Raw genomic sequence first — 19,334 nt, 5'->3', positions numbered from 1 at the left:
TCAATGGGCAGTGCCGCCCAGCAAGGGATTTTTAGTGAAGAACAACAGATACGGAATGATTACCTTGGAAATAAAAATGTGGTCAAGGAGACATCTCCTCCTCTTCCTCCTGCCCCAACATATCCCTCCCGCAAATTTCTCCTTCCTTTCCTCATGCACACCTAGAAAACCATTTCAGCAATATAAAAAGGGAGATGGGAAGAGTACACCTGCCATGGGAATAAGAACATGGTGGCAACAAAATGCTTCCCCACTTACTGAATAAGTGGGGAGAGTGAGATAAGGAGGCTGAGTACAAATTTCCAGAATCTTTATATATAAAGTAGAGTGCAGACAAGAATAAGATGGATTAAAGAAGACTGAGAAAGTGGTCCTTGAGACAGTAGAAGAACCAGGGAAAAAAGCAGGCAAACCCTGGAAGAGGAACGGAAAATGCCACTGGATTTGGAGAGAGCCAAGAGGCAACAGCCTGGAGAAAACTGTCCCTCCTAGACAAATTCAGAGGCAGAAGCCAGACTGTAGTGGGTCAGGAGTCATTGAGTATAACAATTGTAAAATATTCTGATAATACGCCTCATTAGCAAGGTCAGACTAATTAAGAAATAAATCTATAATCTAACCTATTAGAGTCTGATTGTACCATGTTATTTAGTTACAGCAGCCATTTTGATTTTAATAATCCCTTTAACATTATATTTTCCAAATCATCTTATTCAACTCAGAAAATATAATAGTTATTCTGTGTGTATAAATAAAAACACTGTAGCCAAAAATGTTTCTTCCAAGTACCACCTTAAAGTTATTTCATATTCTATTTAAAGTAACCATTAAAGCAGGTCTGAACTACCCAATTGCAGCTTTTTTAAATTCTTCTATTTTTTTTTAAGAGAGAGAGAAAGAGAGTGTGCAGGGTGGGGAGGGGCATAGGGAGAGGGAGGGGGAGAAAGAGAATCTTAGGCAGGCTCCACTAAGATCATGACCTGAGCCAAAATCAAGAGTCAGATGTTTAAACAGCTGAGCCATCAAGGCACCCCCCCCCCCAACAATTGCAGCTTTTAAATAAACCAAAACACTTTCCTCTGGGTTTCAGAAATAACTAAGAACAAAGAGTTTGACCTCAATAGTTGCTTCAATTTTGCATTTTCATGTTTTTCCCCAAACTAATCAGAAGTATTTAGGCTTTTTCAGTTAGGTAAGATCTGACCCAGTAGAGCCGAAGAGTGTTTCATAAATTTCTTTCCTTCTGCAGATGCAAAAGGTATTTAAGAAACTTCCAGGATTCAAAGAAATCCATGTGCTAGGATTTAGGTAAGTAAGAGAATCGGACTCTTCTCAATTTTTAAATTATTTCTCCCTGTCCGTTTTAAAAGCGATGTCATAAGGATTATAAGGTTCCTTTCCCCCAAGTTGTTTAGCCCTGCCAGATCCTGAAAACTGAATACATTTGAGATAAAGGAACTGTCTAATTAGAACATAACTCTAGGTGATTTTTTAAGGGGTAACACAGAAGCTGTATTCCTTCCTCCCTCTGGAGTCAGAAACACTGCTCTCTGCAGAGAGCTTATCTGCTGTCTTTGGCAATGTTATTAACGAACCTCTTAGGAGAACACCTCAGTAGGGACAGGTCAAAAGAAGTAGCAATTAGTTACCTTAGAGTCTGATTGCCTGGTTCCCTGTTGAATGCCAAATATCATCATCATTGAAACAAATCAGTGTGACCCTAGGGAATCAGGTGAAACTAAAAAAAGTAGTACCTTTGGGGATAAGGGAGTTGAAGGAATGGGGTAGAAAGGGACAGAAGTGGAAGGAATACTTCCCAAAATACAGCTTTTATTATCATTTTGATGTCTGAACTGTAGTAATGCATTACCATGCAAAAATTATTAAATTACAATTTTAAATAAAGGAAATGAAATTAAAGAACAGTGCCATGCTAAAGCAGGGTTGACTTATGCTCCCATGGCTTCCCCACAAGCAGGCCTATATCCATGAGCATCCCAACACTCTAATCTGGGTGGGTACTATGATTTTTGGCAAGCAGTTTTACATCCTCTTTCTAAGTTCTCACTCAAAACGTCTACAGGCAGGGTCCTAATATGATATATTTTTTTAAATGTGCCACAAGGTGTATGTCAGCCCTGGTGTGTCAGAATGAGATTCCCTGCCCCAACGGGGATTCGTAAAGTGAGAAGAGAAGGCCTCCCCCAGAATACTTCCTGGCCCCTCCACTGTCTGTTGTCTTAAAGCCAGGTGCCCAGAGCAAGTTTCCACACTCACGAGGAATAGCTTCTGGGTGAGCTCCACCGGTTTTTTTCCTTTCAAAGCTCTCAGGCCGCTCTGATTTGTATGACTCCAGGGGAAGAAAGTATTGGAAAGTGAAAGTTATAAAAGATGAAACCCTTAATATGTACCACAGCAGTCTCATTTTTCTTTATTTCAAGATGCTGCTCCACAATATTCCATGTGAAATCAGATGGATTAGAGAGAAATAAAAGGTGATAGTAGAATATTCTGCAGACGTGGCAAGTCTTCTGGACAAGCCACTGCGCTGAGAGCAGATGTTTCATTTAAAGCTGAAGGAAATGATATGAACGGTCCTCTTGGTGAATGTTCAAATTGCTCATTATGCCCTCCCTTCAAATAAATGAAAAACTAATAGTAAAAAAAATCTATTTCGGAAGAAAATGAAAATGTTAGGATGATGAAATTTCACAAGGTAAAAAAGGTGTAGCCCCTGAAGCTGCATCTTTCCCGTGTGTTTGTCTCTATAAGACTTTATTCTTATTTCTGCCAAAGATGCTTATAAAGTAAATTTGACTGTATATTTCCAATGATTTCCGTTATGGAATGAATACTTAGTCTCCCAGAAAACATTTTGACCCTAAATACTATAAACAATATGCTTATGAGTATGGCAAGCTTTTAATCGTAACTAACAATGCTCAGAATATTGTAAAGTAAACTTAGTGCGAAGGAAATTGCTTTCTCACGGAGCCAGATCCCCTAAAACACTATGAATCTCCTGATACTGTCTTTATTTCAGCTCATTTGTATAAAACCTGATCTACAATTTAATAAGTACATTTTAATAAGTGACCTCGTCTGAGTCTCCCAACACAACTGGGAGGTTGGAAGGACATCTATTATTAACACAATTATAAGGACGAACAGAAAAAGATCCACTTTAAATACTGCTTTATCTCTTACAGCAAATATGGGAAACTATTAACAATCGTTTAATCTGGTTGGAGGGTCTTTCAAAGACTAGTTCATAAATGTCCATAGCAGCTTTATTCGAAGTAGCTGAGGACTAGAAGCAACCTAAATGTCCATCAACAGAGCAACAGATTACACAAACTGTGGACTATTGTTACCATAGATGACTCCTCAGCAGAGGGAGGAGCTAATAGAATACACAACAATATGGGTTCATCTCAGAATAACTATGTTGAGTGAAGGAAGCCAGAGGGAAAGGAATGTATTATGCTTCCATTTGTATGTAACTCTAGAACACACAAACTAGTCTATAATGATAGAAAACAGATCAGTAGTTTCTTGTGGGGGTTGACACAGAAAGGATAGGAGGGAAGGGTTTCAAAGGGGCATGAGTAAACCTTTGGGAGGAATTAATTTGATTGTGGTAATGATTGCACAGTGTATAGGGTCAAACTTAGATCAAACTATACACCTTCAACATTTGCAATGACAATTATATTTCAATGCAGTATACATATTTTTTTAATGAGCAGTACTAGGGTCTTGGCTCAAGGAGCCCCGCTTCTCTCCAAACTACAAGCCGCGGCTGAAAGAAGCATGAGGCAAGCCCTAAATGAATGTCTAGTCAGTACAGAAGTCCCTCCCACAGAGCAGTCCCAATGAGAAAGTCATAGATTTTCCCCTGCTTCCACAGAAGGAAAGTCATAGCGAAGTCTATTTCAGTCATATGTTATCAAGGTATGAAAGTTAAATGAATTCATACTCCAGGCAGAAAGAGCAGCAACACAAATTCCATCACATGTGTAGAATGTCTTTGTCAACAAATATCATCTGAAATGTGAAAAGAGGAAGCTGAATATAGCTTCTAAACCAAATTCATGTAGCTGCCCAGAGGAGTCCAGAATACTCGCCAGTTTGATGACCAAATGGCCTCTTTCGAGGTTTGAGCAGGTAGTGGCATAGCAAATGGGCCCAGACTTGATGTCAGGCAGGACAGGGTTTGAATCCTGGCTCTGCCACCTTCCAGCTAACAACTTCCCCCTGTGTGTGTGTTCCTTTCTCCGTAGAATGGAGATGTGTTGTTGAAAAGATTAAATGAAGGTGCATGTAAACCGCCTGGCGCAGACCACCCACTCAGTAAACAGGTGTTTATTTTTCTTGCAACCTGTTCCATGATGAAGTGTACCATTCCCTCAAGGCTTAATGATTAAATAACTTGAAACATAACCAGTCAACAAAACACCAGTTCCAGTGTCCAATCTCAGATAAATTACCTTCAGAATTAAACATTTAATGCTACTCAGAGGGTGAGAAATTCACTCACAAAATACTTTCTTTAAAAACTTCCTGGCACCAGCACCACCCAAAATGTAAGATATATATATTTACCACCTCTTTGGGAAGAATATGAAGAAATCAAAGAGTTTATTTATGTTTTTAAAGAGTTTATGAAGAGAACCAAAAGTACATGTTGAACACCGCATCTGGGACAAATGATGTACTATATGTTGGCTAATTAAATTTAAATTAAAAAATTAAAATAAAAAATATATTTAGTCTTTGAACTAAGATTGAATCCCAGTCAGGAACATCATATAATTCTGTTTACTTCCTAAGATCCATATGGCTCTCAAAATTCCTATCCAAATTCTGATGGCAGTTTATGTATTTCCTTCAAAGCTCTGGGAAAACATGGGAGACAATGGAAAGAAATCTCTCTCTCTCTCTCTCTCTCTCTCTGTCTGTCTCTTTTTCTCTCTCTGGTATATGCAGTGATTCAGTAAATGTCTTAATAAATTTCATAAAAATTCTTTCTCCCTTGCATGTTCCCATTGCATATGGTGAAATGAAGACCAAAGAAAGGAAGAGATGGGTAATTTAGACTTTTCTAATGTTTTGAAATATAGTACCTTTTCCCCCACAAATTTATATGCTGATTTTTTAAAAATAATTTTACATACCAAGTCTGGGATAAACTAATGGCTTTTTATTGGTGTGTTATTTAAATGAGAGTAATTGATCAGTTACTCAGTAGTAGAAAAAAGCTCAAGTCAAAATCACTACATGAGATAAGTAGGTAAACAATGATGTGATCAGTGAAAGTATATTCTCTAAAACTCAGAATCCAATTAGAAAAACATAAAAACACATTTCTGTGCATGTTTTAACAATTTCTTAAATATCATTTGTGATGGGAAGTTGTCTGTCTGAATGCACACTTGTACAACCCAGCCAACGTAAGTCTGGAACAAAGCAGAGAAACTAATTTGCTCCTTGGTTGCAAGGTCAGTTTGAATTGGGACAGAGCCCACTTTACCTTGGAGAGCTCAGTAATAAGAATCCAGCTTTGGCTTCTCTAATTGACTAGTGAGATAATGAACTGTAGACTCTGACTGATTGTGTGGCCCAAAGAACTGCCCAGTGTACACATTATCAGTTTCTGTGGCTTTAAAACACTTTTGCATCTCTCTGTGTGGATTTATGGCATAAACTAAAAGGTAAACCTGATCCTAGAGGAAAGAGTTAAAGAGAATCCTATTTCATCTTTATATGCAAAAAGGCATCAAGTCAATAAATATGATAATAAATATGGTTAATTATATACAACTTCCCTTTCTCTTTTCTCACACCTTTCTTCTAAGATGTTATCTTAAAAGCAGCTTGAGGGAAAAAATTATGTTTGATTTAGAATTTTATTTTTTTATTAAAAAATACTTCTTGAAAGAAGTAGAAGAAAAATAAACTTAAGAATTGAACCTTTGACTTGGTTATAATATGCACATACAACTGTCCCACTGCTGTATCCTATGCTGCTATTTCAGAGACCCACCTAGAGAAGGCTATTTGTAGAGAAAAGAACAATTCATCCTTCTTGCTGATGGGCACTTCATGACTTTACCTATAAGGCCACAAAAAACACTGGTGAATAATAGCAACTCTTGACAAATAATACTTTTTCATAAAGAATAAAGTAAAACTCTGTGATCACTTGATTCAGTTAGTAGCCAGTCTTCAAGCTGGACTTACCACCCACCCCCCATCCTGTCATTCTATCTAATAACTAAAATACACGTCGGTTCTTCTTCCACATTTCAAATTTCTGATAAACATTTAAACTAGTTTTGAAGTGGGATACTCCTTTAAGAGCCTATCAGAAAAGAGGATGAAGCTGTCTGGAATCTTCATAGCAACATAATGACTCTCTTTGTAAAGCATATAACAATGGGTTTGGGTGGACTGTGTCCTCTGCTCTCTACAGTTCAAGCTCCATAGAGACAAGGCTTATGGCCGTCTTTAAGAGAGACAGTGAAGAATCAAAAAGCCCTGAGAGTGACCTCCTGTCTTTTGATTCCAACAAAATTGGAAGTGAAGGAGCCCCTCACGGAATGGAGGAGGAGGACAAGCAACCAGAAATCTATCTCACAGATTTAGACCTCAAAAAGCTGATCAGCAAAGCGCTAGAGGAAGACAAATCCTTGGATGTGGAAACAATCCAGTTCATTGATGGTCAGTTGGTGATTTCATAGTTCTAGTTTTATCCGCATTCTGACAACGACATTAGGAGGTGTCATTTCCACTTGGGCCTTATAGAATCAGACATTTCTGTGACAGGCACATCATGAATGGAATCACTTCTCTTTCCTCACTCCAACCTGGGTCTCATTTGGTGAGCCATTGGTGCTACTTCATAACAAGAATAGGTCTAGGAGAAGCCCAGAGTTTCCATTCAGTAGTTAGCCACAGTCACCCAGTGGAGTCCAGGTAGAAAGAAGCACCCATGGACAGTTCTGTTCCACTGGCATGACCCAAACAGATTCCCTCACCTAGTAAACTGGTTGAGTCCAAGAAGGAAACAAATGGCCATTCAAATTGGGACAGCATGAGAGTTTGATAAAGGAATTGTTTATAAAGTTTTTCCTAATACACAAAAGAACAGGACAGTTCTCTGGTGCCAGAAGCAGCAAGGCCCCATTACTACCTCTAGGCGTGATGTAATGATCTAAGCATTCCCAAGGCCAGAGGCAAAAAGCCATTGATATAGTCCATATAAGTACCTCCGAGGGCAGAGAATAGCAGGCAGTCTAAAAAAATCAACAAGATCATCAGGCACATTCAGGATTCTCAGAGGGTACCTGGAGGGACCCATAAGCCTAGAACTCCTCATTATGCCCAGCACTCTTAACAGAATAGGTGGACACTAGAAATGCTATTTTAGTATGACATGACATGAAACTGGCATTCTCTGCCAGTTCTATTTCTCTGGTTTAGGTAGTCAAACTCAACATTGGAAAACATCAAAAGGTTTCTGGGGACAAGATGCAGGGCAAGAGAAGATGAGCTTCAGACTCATCTTAGAGACCATCTGGTACTCTGGTTTGTCTCTGTTCAACCTTCTGGGATATTCTGAGAATCAGGTTTCAAAGTGGAAATAGGACTCTGCAAATGGTCTTTGGTTCCAGTGCTTAGTCTAGATATTTATTTTTGTTAGCTTCATTATATCTTCATACCCACTGGCCTAGCCAATCTATTTGCCTGCCTGATCCAAATCTATACAATTAAACTAAGTACCCTAAAAATCTACTTTGATAACTGTTCTTATCACATAAATATACAAGATGTACCCTTTGCATCTGTCCTCCAATGTATCATTCACATCAATGACCATTAGTTTATGTGATTCTAATTTATTAATGATTTGCTATACCAGCCCTTAAAAACTGATTATTGCCACATCTTTCAACCCTGACTGTTTTAGTGTCCAACCACAAAAGAAAAAAAGAAATACTCAAACCTTGTGATTTTTCACCTGCAGAATTTTTTGGGTCATTGCCAGGCACTGATCCTGACTTCCAGTCAGTGCTGCCTACACTCCTTGCTGATATCACAAAGGTAAGTGAGTTTGTTGTTCTTTTGTTCTTCAAGTAGGAACAAAGCCTCAAAAGCTTGCATCAAAAAAAAAAAAAAAATCAGTTTAAAGACTGAACAGAGCAAAATCTTCTTTGCAATGCAAATTATAATTTTTTTCTGTCTTACAGGCAGTACTTTGTTGCCCACTTCCAGTTTCTGTGTTAAAAAAATATGATACAACTTGCATTTCAAATATCCTAAAACTCAAAAATTTTCTTCAATGTTGTTAGATCTTTGTTTCAATTAGTGTCAAGATTTGCTTTTTTGATAAAAGAAACACATGTTCATGAACTGAAAAGAATACTTAAAGCAGAATATATAATTTAATATTGACTTTTGGAAATAAATATAAACATAAGCATACTTTATAAGCATGTTCTTAAGTCTTAAGGCTTTACCTGTATTTATTCATGAGGGTTTCATGTATTCAAAATAAAATAATAAATTCTGTAATAATTTTTGTATTTCATTTAAAGCTATGTCCAATTTATGCCAAAAGTTGTCAATGGGATATTCATAAATGGAAGTGCTGACTAAGCTCTATTCCTTCTTTAAATGAAGGAATTCATAAATTCAAACATGGTAGGAAATTCAAAGTATTTCAACTATTAATTAACCCTACCCAGGCAGACTCAGTTAACCAAGAGGCCAATTAATCATATTTTGCCACTTTATCAATGCATGTCTTCCTTTCATGACAAACTTCTGTATCAGAACCTATATCAGAATCCACAGTAGAAAAAAAGACGAATCCATAGTAGATTCAAGTCAACTACAAAATGATTTGCTTAACTTTAAATAAAAGAGAAAAGCACAGAGTGTAGCCCTTCTCACATACAGGGAGATGTCACTTCTCAACATGTCTTTCTCAATTCATTCTTCAGGATGCTACTTTGAGTCCAGAACTTCCTTTTGGTCAATCCAGGCTTGAGACAGTGGACAGAACAGGACACGGTATACCTGGTGAGTTTTTTACCACAAAGTCTTTGTTAGCTAATTACATCCTCTATGAGGACTCTATGACACCACCTCAAAGACTAGTGGTAAAGTCATTCTCAACTCAGAAGGTCTCCTCACACCAGCATTTCTGACTGAAGAGCAATCCATTGAACCACCCTCTTCTGAAGAGGAGGCTACCATCAGTGTCCTTCCTCCTCCCTGGGCCCTAGGCCCACAGAGAGCACTGATACCCCTTTCTTGATGGATCTGGTGAAGGAAGCTGAAACCAAAGCAGTACCAACTGCTGCACACACAGAGCAGCCATCTCTACCAGGCTTCAAAACTGAGTCCAGGACAAGGTAAGTAATAAGGGATAAGGGACTACGGCAACACAGTATTGGCCTTTATAGTCAGTATATGTATTGTTTGCCATATACAGGCTGACCATTCATACCATCTGTTCTGCTACATATGTTTCTTTGGTGCCAATTAGCTCATGTGTAATTGAAAAGTAAGGACGTCAGTAAACATTGGAATCCTCTAGGTTCACTTTTGAATTTCCAAAACCATTCATTTTTGAGGCAATAGAGTTCAACTTTATCACAGTTAAAAAGAAATTTTTAGCAATTTATGAAGAATTTAAGAAAAAAATTAAAATTCTGCAGCAGTCTTTTTTTTAGTGCAAAAAGAAGCTGATTTAGTGGCTTCAAGAACCCCTTATGCTTTCCACTTTGTATAGCTTTCTGATGAAGCTATACATAATAATGTCTTTAACGAAACAGGAACCCCAGGATATAAGGCTGATAAGGAGGAACTGTGATTCTAAGTGCGAATGACACAGGAGATTTGTTATAGCTGATTTCTTTTAATTTTTAAAAATTTTTTTAAATTTATTTTTTAAATTCAGGTATAATTAAAATACAGTATTATATTAGTTTCAAGTGTACAATATAATGATTCAACAATTCTATACATTTCTCAGTGTTCATCAGGACAAATGTACTCTTTATGCCCATTATCAATTTCACCCATCCCCCCATGCACCTCCCATTTGCTAACCAACAGTTTTTCCTCTGTGTTTAAGAGCTTATTTTTTGTTTCTCTTTTTTCCTTTGTTCATTTGCTGTTTCTTAAATTCCACATATTTATCTTTCTCTGATTTATTTCAATTAGCATTATACACTCTAGGTCCAAATATGTTATTGCAAATGGCAATATTTCATTCTTTTTAATGACTGAGTAATATTCCACTATATGTATATACCATATCTTCTTTATCCATTCATCTATCTCTGAACAACTGAGTTGCTTCCATATCTTGGCTATTGTAAATAACGCTGCAATAAACGTGGGGGTACATGTATCTTTTCAAATTAGTGTTTTTGTTTTCTTTGGGTAAATACCCAGTAGTTTGTACCAAATACCCAGTAGTTGGGTACCAAATTACTTTATTTGAAGGAATGGTACAAATGAAAGAAGTTAAGTAGATGTTTTGGTACAACTTATAGAAAAGGGAAAGGTAACCCCAACAGGCATGCATGGCCTCAGGGACCAGGTGGCTCTGGGAAGACAGCCTAAGGCTTAGCTCTCATTATCACTGTTTCCCAAGGTGTGCTTGTCAAAGAGATACTGTGCCATGCCAGATTTGGGGGCCCCCATCTTGCGCAGGTTGGTTACGTGGTCACCCAATTCTTTGATGGATTTCACCTGCTCATTCAGGTAATGAGTCTCAATGAAGTCACACAAATGGGGGTCATTTTTATCAGTGGCCAGTTTGTGCAGTTCCAGTAGTGACTGATTCACACTCTTTTCCAAGTGTAATGCACACTCCATTGCATTCAGCCCGTTCTCCCAATCATCACGGTCTGATTTGTTGATATCCTGAAGGAAGATTCGGCCACCTCGTTGGTTCTGCAGCTTCATCAATTTCTCAGCATGTTCCCTCTCCTCATGAGATTGGTGAAGAAAGTATTTGGCGAAGTTCTTCAAAGCCACATCATCCCGGTCAAAGTATTATATTATATTATATTATATATTATTATTATATTAATAATATTAATAATATTAATAAAATTAATAATATTAATAATATTAAGTATTATATTATAGAATTATATGGTAATTCTGTTTTTAATTTTTTGAGGAAACTAGTATTTTCCACAGTGGCTGCACTAATTTGCATACCCACCAACAGTGCACAAGGTTTCTTTTTCTCCACATCTTCTCCAACACTTTTATTTCTTGTGTTTTTTATTTTAGCCATTCTGACAGGTAGCCAGGTGATATCTCATGGTGCTTTTAATTTGCATTTCCCTCATCATTATTGACATTGAGCAACTTCAAATGTATCTGTTTGCCATCTATATGTCTTCTTTGGAAAAATATCTATTCAGGTCCACTGTCCATTTTTTAGTTGGATTATTTGGGTTTTTTGGTGTTGAGTTGTATAAGTTCTTTATGTATGTTGGATATTAACCCCCATGGGATATATCATTTGCAAATATCTTCTCCCATTCAATAGGTTGCCTTTTTGTTTTGTTGATGCTTTCCTTTGTTGTGCAAAAGTTTTTTATTTTGGTATGCTCTCAATAGTTTAATTTTGCTTTTATTTCTACAACTATTGTCGAAGAAATTACTATGTTATGGTTGATGTTTTTAATAGGATTGTTACTGTTTTAGGTAGGGCTCTCTTAACAAAATTCTACAGGATTTGAGTGGTCTATTTCACTACTACTTTCCTCATAAACCCTGCGTGCAATTAGTATGCAATTTTATGGAATACAAGTTTTTTTCTCAAATACATATTGGCACAAAAGCAGAACCACCCATAAAGATTATGTTCGGCTTACCTGATTACCAGTGAATAAATTTTAACTGCATGATACAGTTACCTATTTTTGCACTACAAACCATCCCCAAAGTTTGTGGCTTAAAACATTGATCATTTATTTTGCCCTTAAGTCTGAGATTTGGGCAGGGATCAGTGAGGACAGTCTTTCTCTGCCACATGTTGTGTCAGAGTATCTCAAGCTAACAGGTGTTGAACATCTTTTTTTATTCATATGGCTGGCAATTCAGTACTCAACCCTACAGCTGTTGGTTGGTGGAGCTGGGGTGCAGGACTCATTTCTATTCTATCTAGGTCTCTTTAACAGGGCTACTTGGGCATCCTTAAAGCATGGCAGCATAAGTTTAAAGAGTCAGTATTGCAGGAGTCAGAAAGTGGAAGCTGCCAATCTCTTAACAGCTCAGAAACAGTGTCACTTCCTCACATCCTAATGGCTAGACAGCCATAGAGCTCATCTCAGTTCAGGAAGAGGAAACATAGACCTTATCTCTAGATAGGAGAAGTATCAAAAACTTTATGGCCATTTATAATCCACTACAATCCACATCAACCACTATTTTGATTTTCAGATTATTTGAAAGTTGGTTGTAGGGGTGCCTGGGTGGCTCAATTGGTTAATGGTCCAACTCGATTTTGACTCAAGTCATGATCTCAGGATACTGAGATGGAGCCCCACATTAGGCTCAACACTCAGTGGGGACTCTGCTTGAGGATTTCTCTCTGCCCCTCTCCATGCCCTCACTCTCTCTCTCTCTCTTTCTCACACTCACTAAAATAAATAAATAAATCTTTGAAAGATTTTTTAAAAGTAAAAAAAATAAGTGGGCTGTATAATACAAAGCAAACCTTTATGGTAAAGTTGTTGATAGCAAATGCTCAGTGGATTCCTTTCTTTCATTATGATATCATAAAACCTTATTAAAGATCAGTATTTCAGGTAGGTTAATAAAAATGATACTATATCATGATGAGTGCATTATTGTGTTTTCAAAATTGCTTTACTGTTCTCATATATTTATACATTCCTTTCACTCAAGATTGTATTTTAGAACACTAAAGCTGGAAGGAATCTTAGACATAATCTGGTTAAGCTACTGTGCTTCATGGGTAAGAAAATCAAGGATAGCAACGTGAAGTGTCTTGCTCAAGGTCACACCATAGCTGGTTGCAAAGCTGAGACCATGTCAGTTTTCCTCCACCCACTGTTATATTTGGCTTACCTACCCCATCATTAAAAAAAAAAAAAAAAAAATTCCCTCAAACTTGCTTTGCCTTCAAACCACAGCTTCTTTTCTCTCTGTTTTACAACACTATAGTTTTTTTTTTAAGTTTCACAAAGGTTTCACCTCTAACCATACATTACAGGGACACAATTTTCAAAAAAATCAGGGTCCTAATTAATCAATTTAGCAGCCTCATTTCCATCTTTATTTTACTTGATGTTTCTAGCAAGGGCTCCTGTTAATCACTCCCTTCTTGAAATTCCTTCTTCATTTGGCTTCCACAAAATCACTTCTTGATTCTTCTATTTCCTGCCTTCTCCTCTTCAGCCTCCTGCACTGGAGCTTATTGTTAGTTTTTATTTATAATTTGTTTATTAAAATCCTACCTCATTAAAAAAAATTTATGATGATTCACAGACATGTAGGAAATACAAAAAGATTTTAGAGAATTGGAATAATAGAAGAAAAGATAAAGCAAAAAATGTCAGATGACTCTTTAAGTAATAAAACTAGGTAGAGGTGGTATTTGCACGACATTATAAATTTACTAATTCACAATTACTGAATCATTCATTTTAAAATTTTATGTTATGTTTCACCTCAATAGTTTGCTTTTTTAAATCAAATGACTCTAGGGAAAATTGTGTACAAAATAAACATTATACAGTTCTTTAAGTTTGCTTTGGGTAACTCATGAATTTGCCTCTGAGTTTCTTAGCACTTTGCTTCACTGGAGAGGCATAAGGAATGCTAAAGCCTAGTTCATTACAGCAGTTCTATGAGGGGCTAGGTTCTGACAGTCTGCCTTAATTCAAGGATTGATTTTAGAGTATCCAGAGGAATGAATATATTGTGTAATTTTTAGTCAATGCTCCATAAATAAAAATTATATCTCATAACTCAGCTTTTGATTAGTATTGACCAAGAAGCACTGCATTTGCTGACATGGGCCTAGAGTGCAAATATTCTGTTACCAATTAAAGGCAGACCCGCATGCTTTCATAATCAGCCCAGCTGGGGAGAGAAATGCCATATCTTAATGAAAAATGAAGACCCTAACTAATAAGTGTCCTAATAAAAAGGCCTCCTACTTATACACATGGAAATGGGGGGGAGGGGAACACAAGCATTCTAGACAAGACCAAAGCTTCCCTCTCTCATAAGACAGTTCTGCGTCTCTCCCATGCACAGGTAAAATGACAACCAGGACTCCAAACTTCCTACACCATGGTATTACTGAGGTAAATTTAGCCTGGAAAATTTTTAAGGTTAGTGTCACCAAACACCCACCAACCCATTAAAATCTCAATAAAGCACTCATAGAAATCTCTCAGTTTAAGCAGTTTGACTTAGTAGTTAATCCCTTGAGATAAAGTACTTGCAAAATATACCTCTAGAACGCTAAATGAATTGGTATTTTGTATAAAATTCTGAGATCTTCTATTATTAATATTTTGGGGAGGTAGTTGATCCTAAGCCGTTCGTTCTTACAGAGCCAATTAACTGTTAAGATCACTCCTATTTCATAAAATGAGAGTCATAAAATATTGGAGAAACTCAACACCCTGTCTTCCTCATAACATGAATCCATCTTGTTCAAAAATTTTATCAATATTTTTGTGGTTTGATTTGTTTTAGGTGTGTATTGGCAACAATACATCTTTCTTTTCCCTCATTAGAATGATGATCTGATCTATCAAAAGAGAACCTCTTGGGGCACCTGGGTGGCTCAGTGGGTTAAGCCTCTGCCTTTTGACTCAGGTCACGATCTCAGGGCCCTGGGATCAATCCCTGCATCGGGTTCTCTACTCAGCAGGGAGCCTGCTTCACCCTCCCTCTCTGACTGCCTTTCTGCCTACTTGTGATCTCTCTCTCTGTCAAATAAATAAATAAATAAATAAAATATTTTTAAAAAAGAGAGAGAGAACCTCTTTAGTGTTCTCTCTTCCAAATTACAGGCTATTTTCACTTGCTGGACATTCCATTTAAGTTGCAAGCCAGATCTCCTAATAAATTGCAATATTTTAAGTGGTGAAAAAGCAAACTTCAGGCAAAGCTATTCTGCTATTGGACATTGTTTTGTCATTTATTCCCCTGTATTTAGTCTGAGTTCTCCAGAGAAACAGAACCAATAAGAGATTTATATCTATTTCTGATTTTTTTTTTTTTTTTTGAGAGGAAGGGGGATTGACAGAGAGAGAGGGAGAGAGAGAAGGAGGATCAGGAGAGAGAGAATCCCAAGCAGGGTCCATGCCCCAGCACAGAGCCTGACTGCAGGACCTAATCCCACAGCCCTGAGATCTCCACCTGAGACTACCACCTGAGTTGGACACTGAACTGACTGAGCCACCCAGGCATCCCTATCTATATCTGATTTAATATTGGGAATTGGTTTATGTGGTTATGGAGGCTGAGAAGTCCCAGGATGTACAGTCAGCAAGCCGGAGACCCACAAGAGCCAATGGTATAATTTCCAGTCTAAGTCCAAAGGCAGAAAAACCAATGTCCCAGCTCAAACACAGTCAAGCAAAGAGAATTCTCCCTTACTTAGCTTTTTGTTCTATTCATGTCTCCAACTGATTAGATGAGGCCCATACTAGGGAGGCAATCTGCAATTTACTCCATCTACCTATTCAAATGTTAATTGCATCTGGAAGTACCCTTACAACCACATCAGGTTTAACCAAATATCTGGGCACCCCATGGCCCAGTCAAGCTGACACATAAAATTAGCAAGCACATCCCATCTAAGTAATACATTAAAATCACCTCACATTTCCAAATTTTCTTAATCTCACCTCAGCATTTGACTCCATTGAAAGGAAGCAGTGAGATGAGCTAAACTGAATGAACTCAATAGAGAACTCAATAGAGCTGCTAATGTTTCATGCGGTTAAGGACTCATTCCATCTCTATTTTTTGCAGTATCATCAGTGTCCAGCCAGATGCTTGGCATCTACTAGGCAAGCAATTAACATATGTTGAGTAATTGAAGGAACAAAGGAATGAATTTGTATCATAATACCTCCATGAAAGTCAGAGTTCATAAGAATAATTTGATTATTTCCCTTTTTGCCCTACCTACTAAGAAGTTCAGAGAGAACCAATTCAGTGATCCAGAAACAATAGCCTGCTATCTCTTCTGGTCACACCACCCATCACTGCCAAAATATGTCATCCATATTCATGCTTGTGACTTTGCACCAATTATTTTCTCTCATGCCTATAATACCCTTCCTTTCCTTTTGCCTAATGACCTCCTACTCGTGCTTTAAATTCTAGCTAATGTGCCACCTCCTCAGTGAAGCTTTCCCCAACTGCTCCCTGAAAAAACTAATAATTACCATCTGTTTCCTGACTCCATATATACCACCATCAAACATTTACCACTCCGTACTGAAATTATTACTATGCATGTCTGGTAACCCTTTAAAACTGAATTCCTAAAATAAAAGAACACATTTAAAAAACAAAAAAACAAAACAAAAACAAAAACAAAACAAAACAAAACCTCCTGCACTAAACACAGTGTGTGGCACATGATTAGGGTTTCATAATTATTTGTTACTATTGTCAACCTTAATGAGTCTATCACTATTATAAGTCTCAGACTGCAAACTTCTGGAAGGTGCACCCCACCCTGTGTCAGTCCTTCTGCAGCTAGAGACAGACAGCCTCACGTGCAAGGTGATACAAGGTGCTATTCCTCACTGGTAAATACCTTTATCAAAATAAGAGTGCTGAAGAACTTTCATCAGCTCCTCCACACGTGATACATTAACTTCCACACTGATTAATGTGTAGTCATGAAGTGAAAAAAATATGCCATCGGCCATTCTGCTGACCAAAAACTTTTCATATCCTAACTTAACCATGAAGGCCTGGCAAAGGCATTATTTAAATTGTTCCACTTTAGGATGAAAGGACAATAGAAAGACTTGGAAATATTTCTAAGAAAAACTCACCTGAACTTTAAATCACTGTGGTCAATATTTTTGCCTTTTCTTCTTTGTACTTTAAATTGAGGCTCAAACAGTAAGTTTCCCTAATAGGAATAGGTTGCTGATAAAAATTGTTCAGAGCAGTCTATGAGGAAAATAGCGTCTGAAGGAAGGAAGGAAGGAATAGCCATTCAGCTGAGGCTTGCAATTACACTTGGGCTGTAGATTCGATCTTCACAATGCCCAGAGAAAGAGGAAGAGTGAATTGAAGTCCGTCCAACTCCCTAATTTGGTCATTCTAAACTTTACCTAGATGTCAGGCGAGATAGTGCTGTCCTTCAGAATTTAAGTTTGGAAATTCAGGGCCATGACCCAAATTTCAGCAATTCCCAAGAAGATCTGTGCTCTGACTTTCCGCCCCCATGTGGAACTTCCCTGCTGCACCATGGTCAGCCCCTATTCTCTCAAAACCCCCTCAGTGACCATTCTTTTTCTAGACTCTTCCCGATTCAATTATGATCCTATTTTTTATGCAGAACAGTGTTCTGTTTAATCTCTTTCTAACATTATACTGAACCGAGACCACGTTTCTAAGATAAATTCTTCCAATCCTGCAAGGGCAAAAAGCAGGTAGAAGCAGTTGCCATTAGAAATTGCATCTTTCCCTTGCTCCCACCCTCATAGTCCTTCCCTTAAACACACTCACGTAGATATTTAGAGGATGGTCGGTACCGAGCAGCTTTCAGTAACCCGTGGCAACTTTATCTCACCTTAACACCACCGTTTCTTCTTCCTCCCTTCCCAGGGGAGCTCTCTTTTTCCTCCATTTCACTGAAGTCCACTCTCTGGTTTTGTCTCATTTGGCACTGGTACACATTGACTTTTTTCCAAGGGCTCCATCTAGGTTCCCTGCACATCTTTAGATGAGAGACTAGTCCATCACGGGTGAATTGCAGTGGTACTGCAGGCCATAGATCCAAGCAAACCCGCCGTGGGCCACAAGTAAACCACAGAGTAAAAAAGATTTCAACAAGTTCACTTAGCTAGTAGTGGCTCTCTGGGATCCTGTGCTTATTTTATTCATTCAACAAATATTTATGTTGTGCTTATTAGATATGGAAATAAAATAGTGGATTAAGCATACACTCCATGACTGGCATGGTTTGAGTCTCCCACAAAATAGAGCCTGAGATAAGGATTTGATTATAAGGGGGTATTTTGGAGATGATCCCAAGAAAACCAGTAAAGGAACAAGGAACTAAAACAGGAAAGGGAGGGAAACCAATACAGTCCATTAGTTTTGTGATCACTGGAGTTCCTCTGTGAAGTGCTGGGGAATGTTTAACAACCAATCCAAAATAAAAAACAAAGCAGAGTGATACATATGCATACAAAAGTTTAGTATAAAATTTGGCTGATACAAAGGATATGGGGTGCACAATTCATAATATATATATTCTTTATTTTCAATTCTATATAGTCAATTGATTTTCCTAAGGAAATAATATGTAAACAGATCTGAATGACAGGAAGACAAAAACAAGGATTGGGGAGGAATGGCGAAGAGTGTTTTGGGCAGAGGGGAGTAGGGAAAGCTGGAAGAAGCATGGCATATTGAAGGAAAGTGAAGAAAGCCAGTGTAGCTAGAGCACAAGGAATCAAAGAGAGTTAGAAAACAGTGAAGCTCTAGGGGCGCCTGGGTGGCTCAGTGGGTTAAAGCCTCTGCCTTTGGCTCAGGTCATGATCCCAGAGTCCTGGGATCAGACCCTGCATCGGGCTCTCTGATAGGCAGGGAGCCTGCTTCCCCTTCTCTCTCTCTGCCTGCCTCTCTGCCTACTTGTGATCTGTCAAATAAATAAATAAAATCTTAAAAAAAAAAAAAAGAAAACAGTGAAGCGCTAGAAACATAGAGTTTGATAAGCCCTATTAATATCATTAAAGGTTTTAAGCAAAGGAGTGACACATCAAATTTGAGCTTAAATAGATCTCACTGCTTGTGGAAAATTGGCTGGAGGTGGGAAAATGCAAGCAATCAATTAGAAGAGTCTTAACAACAATCTGGACTATGAATGTTGATAGCTTGGTCTTCAGTGATAGAAGGGGAGATGAACAAACGTGAATTGATTGAGTGGTATTTAAGAGGTAAAATCATTATGAAGAATTCTGAAGCCATGAACAGGTTCATCAAGAAAGCCTGACCTGATTAATGAGCAATGTCTCTTATAGGCTCGTCAGTGGGAAGTAGTAATACACATGTCT

General features: G+C 37.9%; 1 protein-coding gene across 2 annotated transcripts in view; it reads left to right on the top strand.

Moving 5' to 3' along the window:
• LOC111147538 (interphotoreceptor matrix proteoglycan 1) overlaps positions 1-19,334 on the top strand; it is a 125,931-nt gene that overhangs the window by 47,807 nt on the left and 58,790 nt on the right. For both annotated transcript variants that reach the window (XM_022503621.1, XM_022503620.1), the window contains 5 exons: positions 1,250-1,308; positions 5,069-5,089; positions 6,476-6,723; positions 8,030-8,106; positions 9,009-9,087. In XM_022503621.1, the coding sequence (XP_022359329.1) occupies positions 1,250-1,308; positions 5,069-5,089; positions 6,476-6,723; positions 8,030-8,106; positions 9,009-9,087 (484 nt within the window). The remainder of the gene's footprint in view (positions 1-1,249; positions 1,309-5,068; positions 5,090-6,475; positions 6,724-8,029; positions 8,107-9,008; positions 9,088-19,334) is intronic.

The sequence above is a fragment of the Enhydra lutris genome, unplaced genomic scaffold (genome assembly GCF_002288905.1).
Source record: "Enhydra lutris kenyoni isolate GAN:26980312 unplaced genomic scaffold, ASM228890v2 scaffoldscaffold17, whole genome shotgun sequence".
Taxonomy (NCBI): Eukaryota; Metazoa; Chordata; class Mammalia; order Carnivora; family Mustelidae; genus Enhydra; species Enhydra lutris.
Note: the sequence above shows the minus strand (reverse complement) of the source record. Positions and strands in the feature narration are given on the sequence as shown.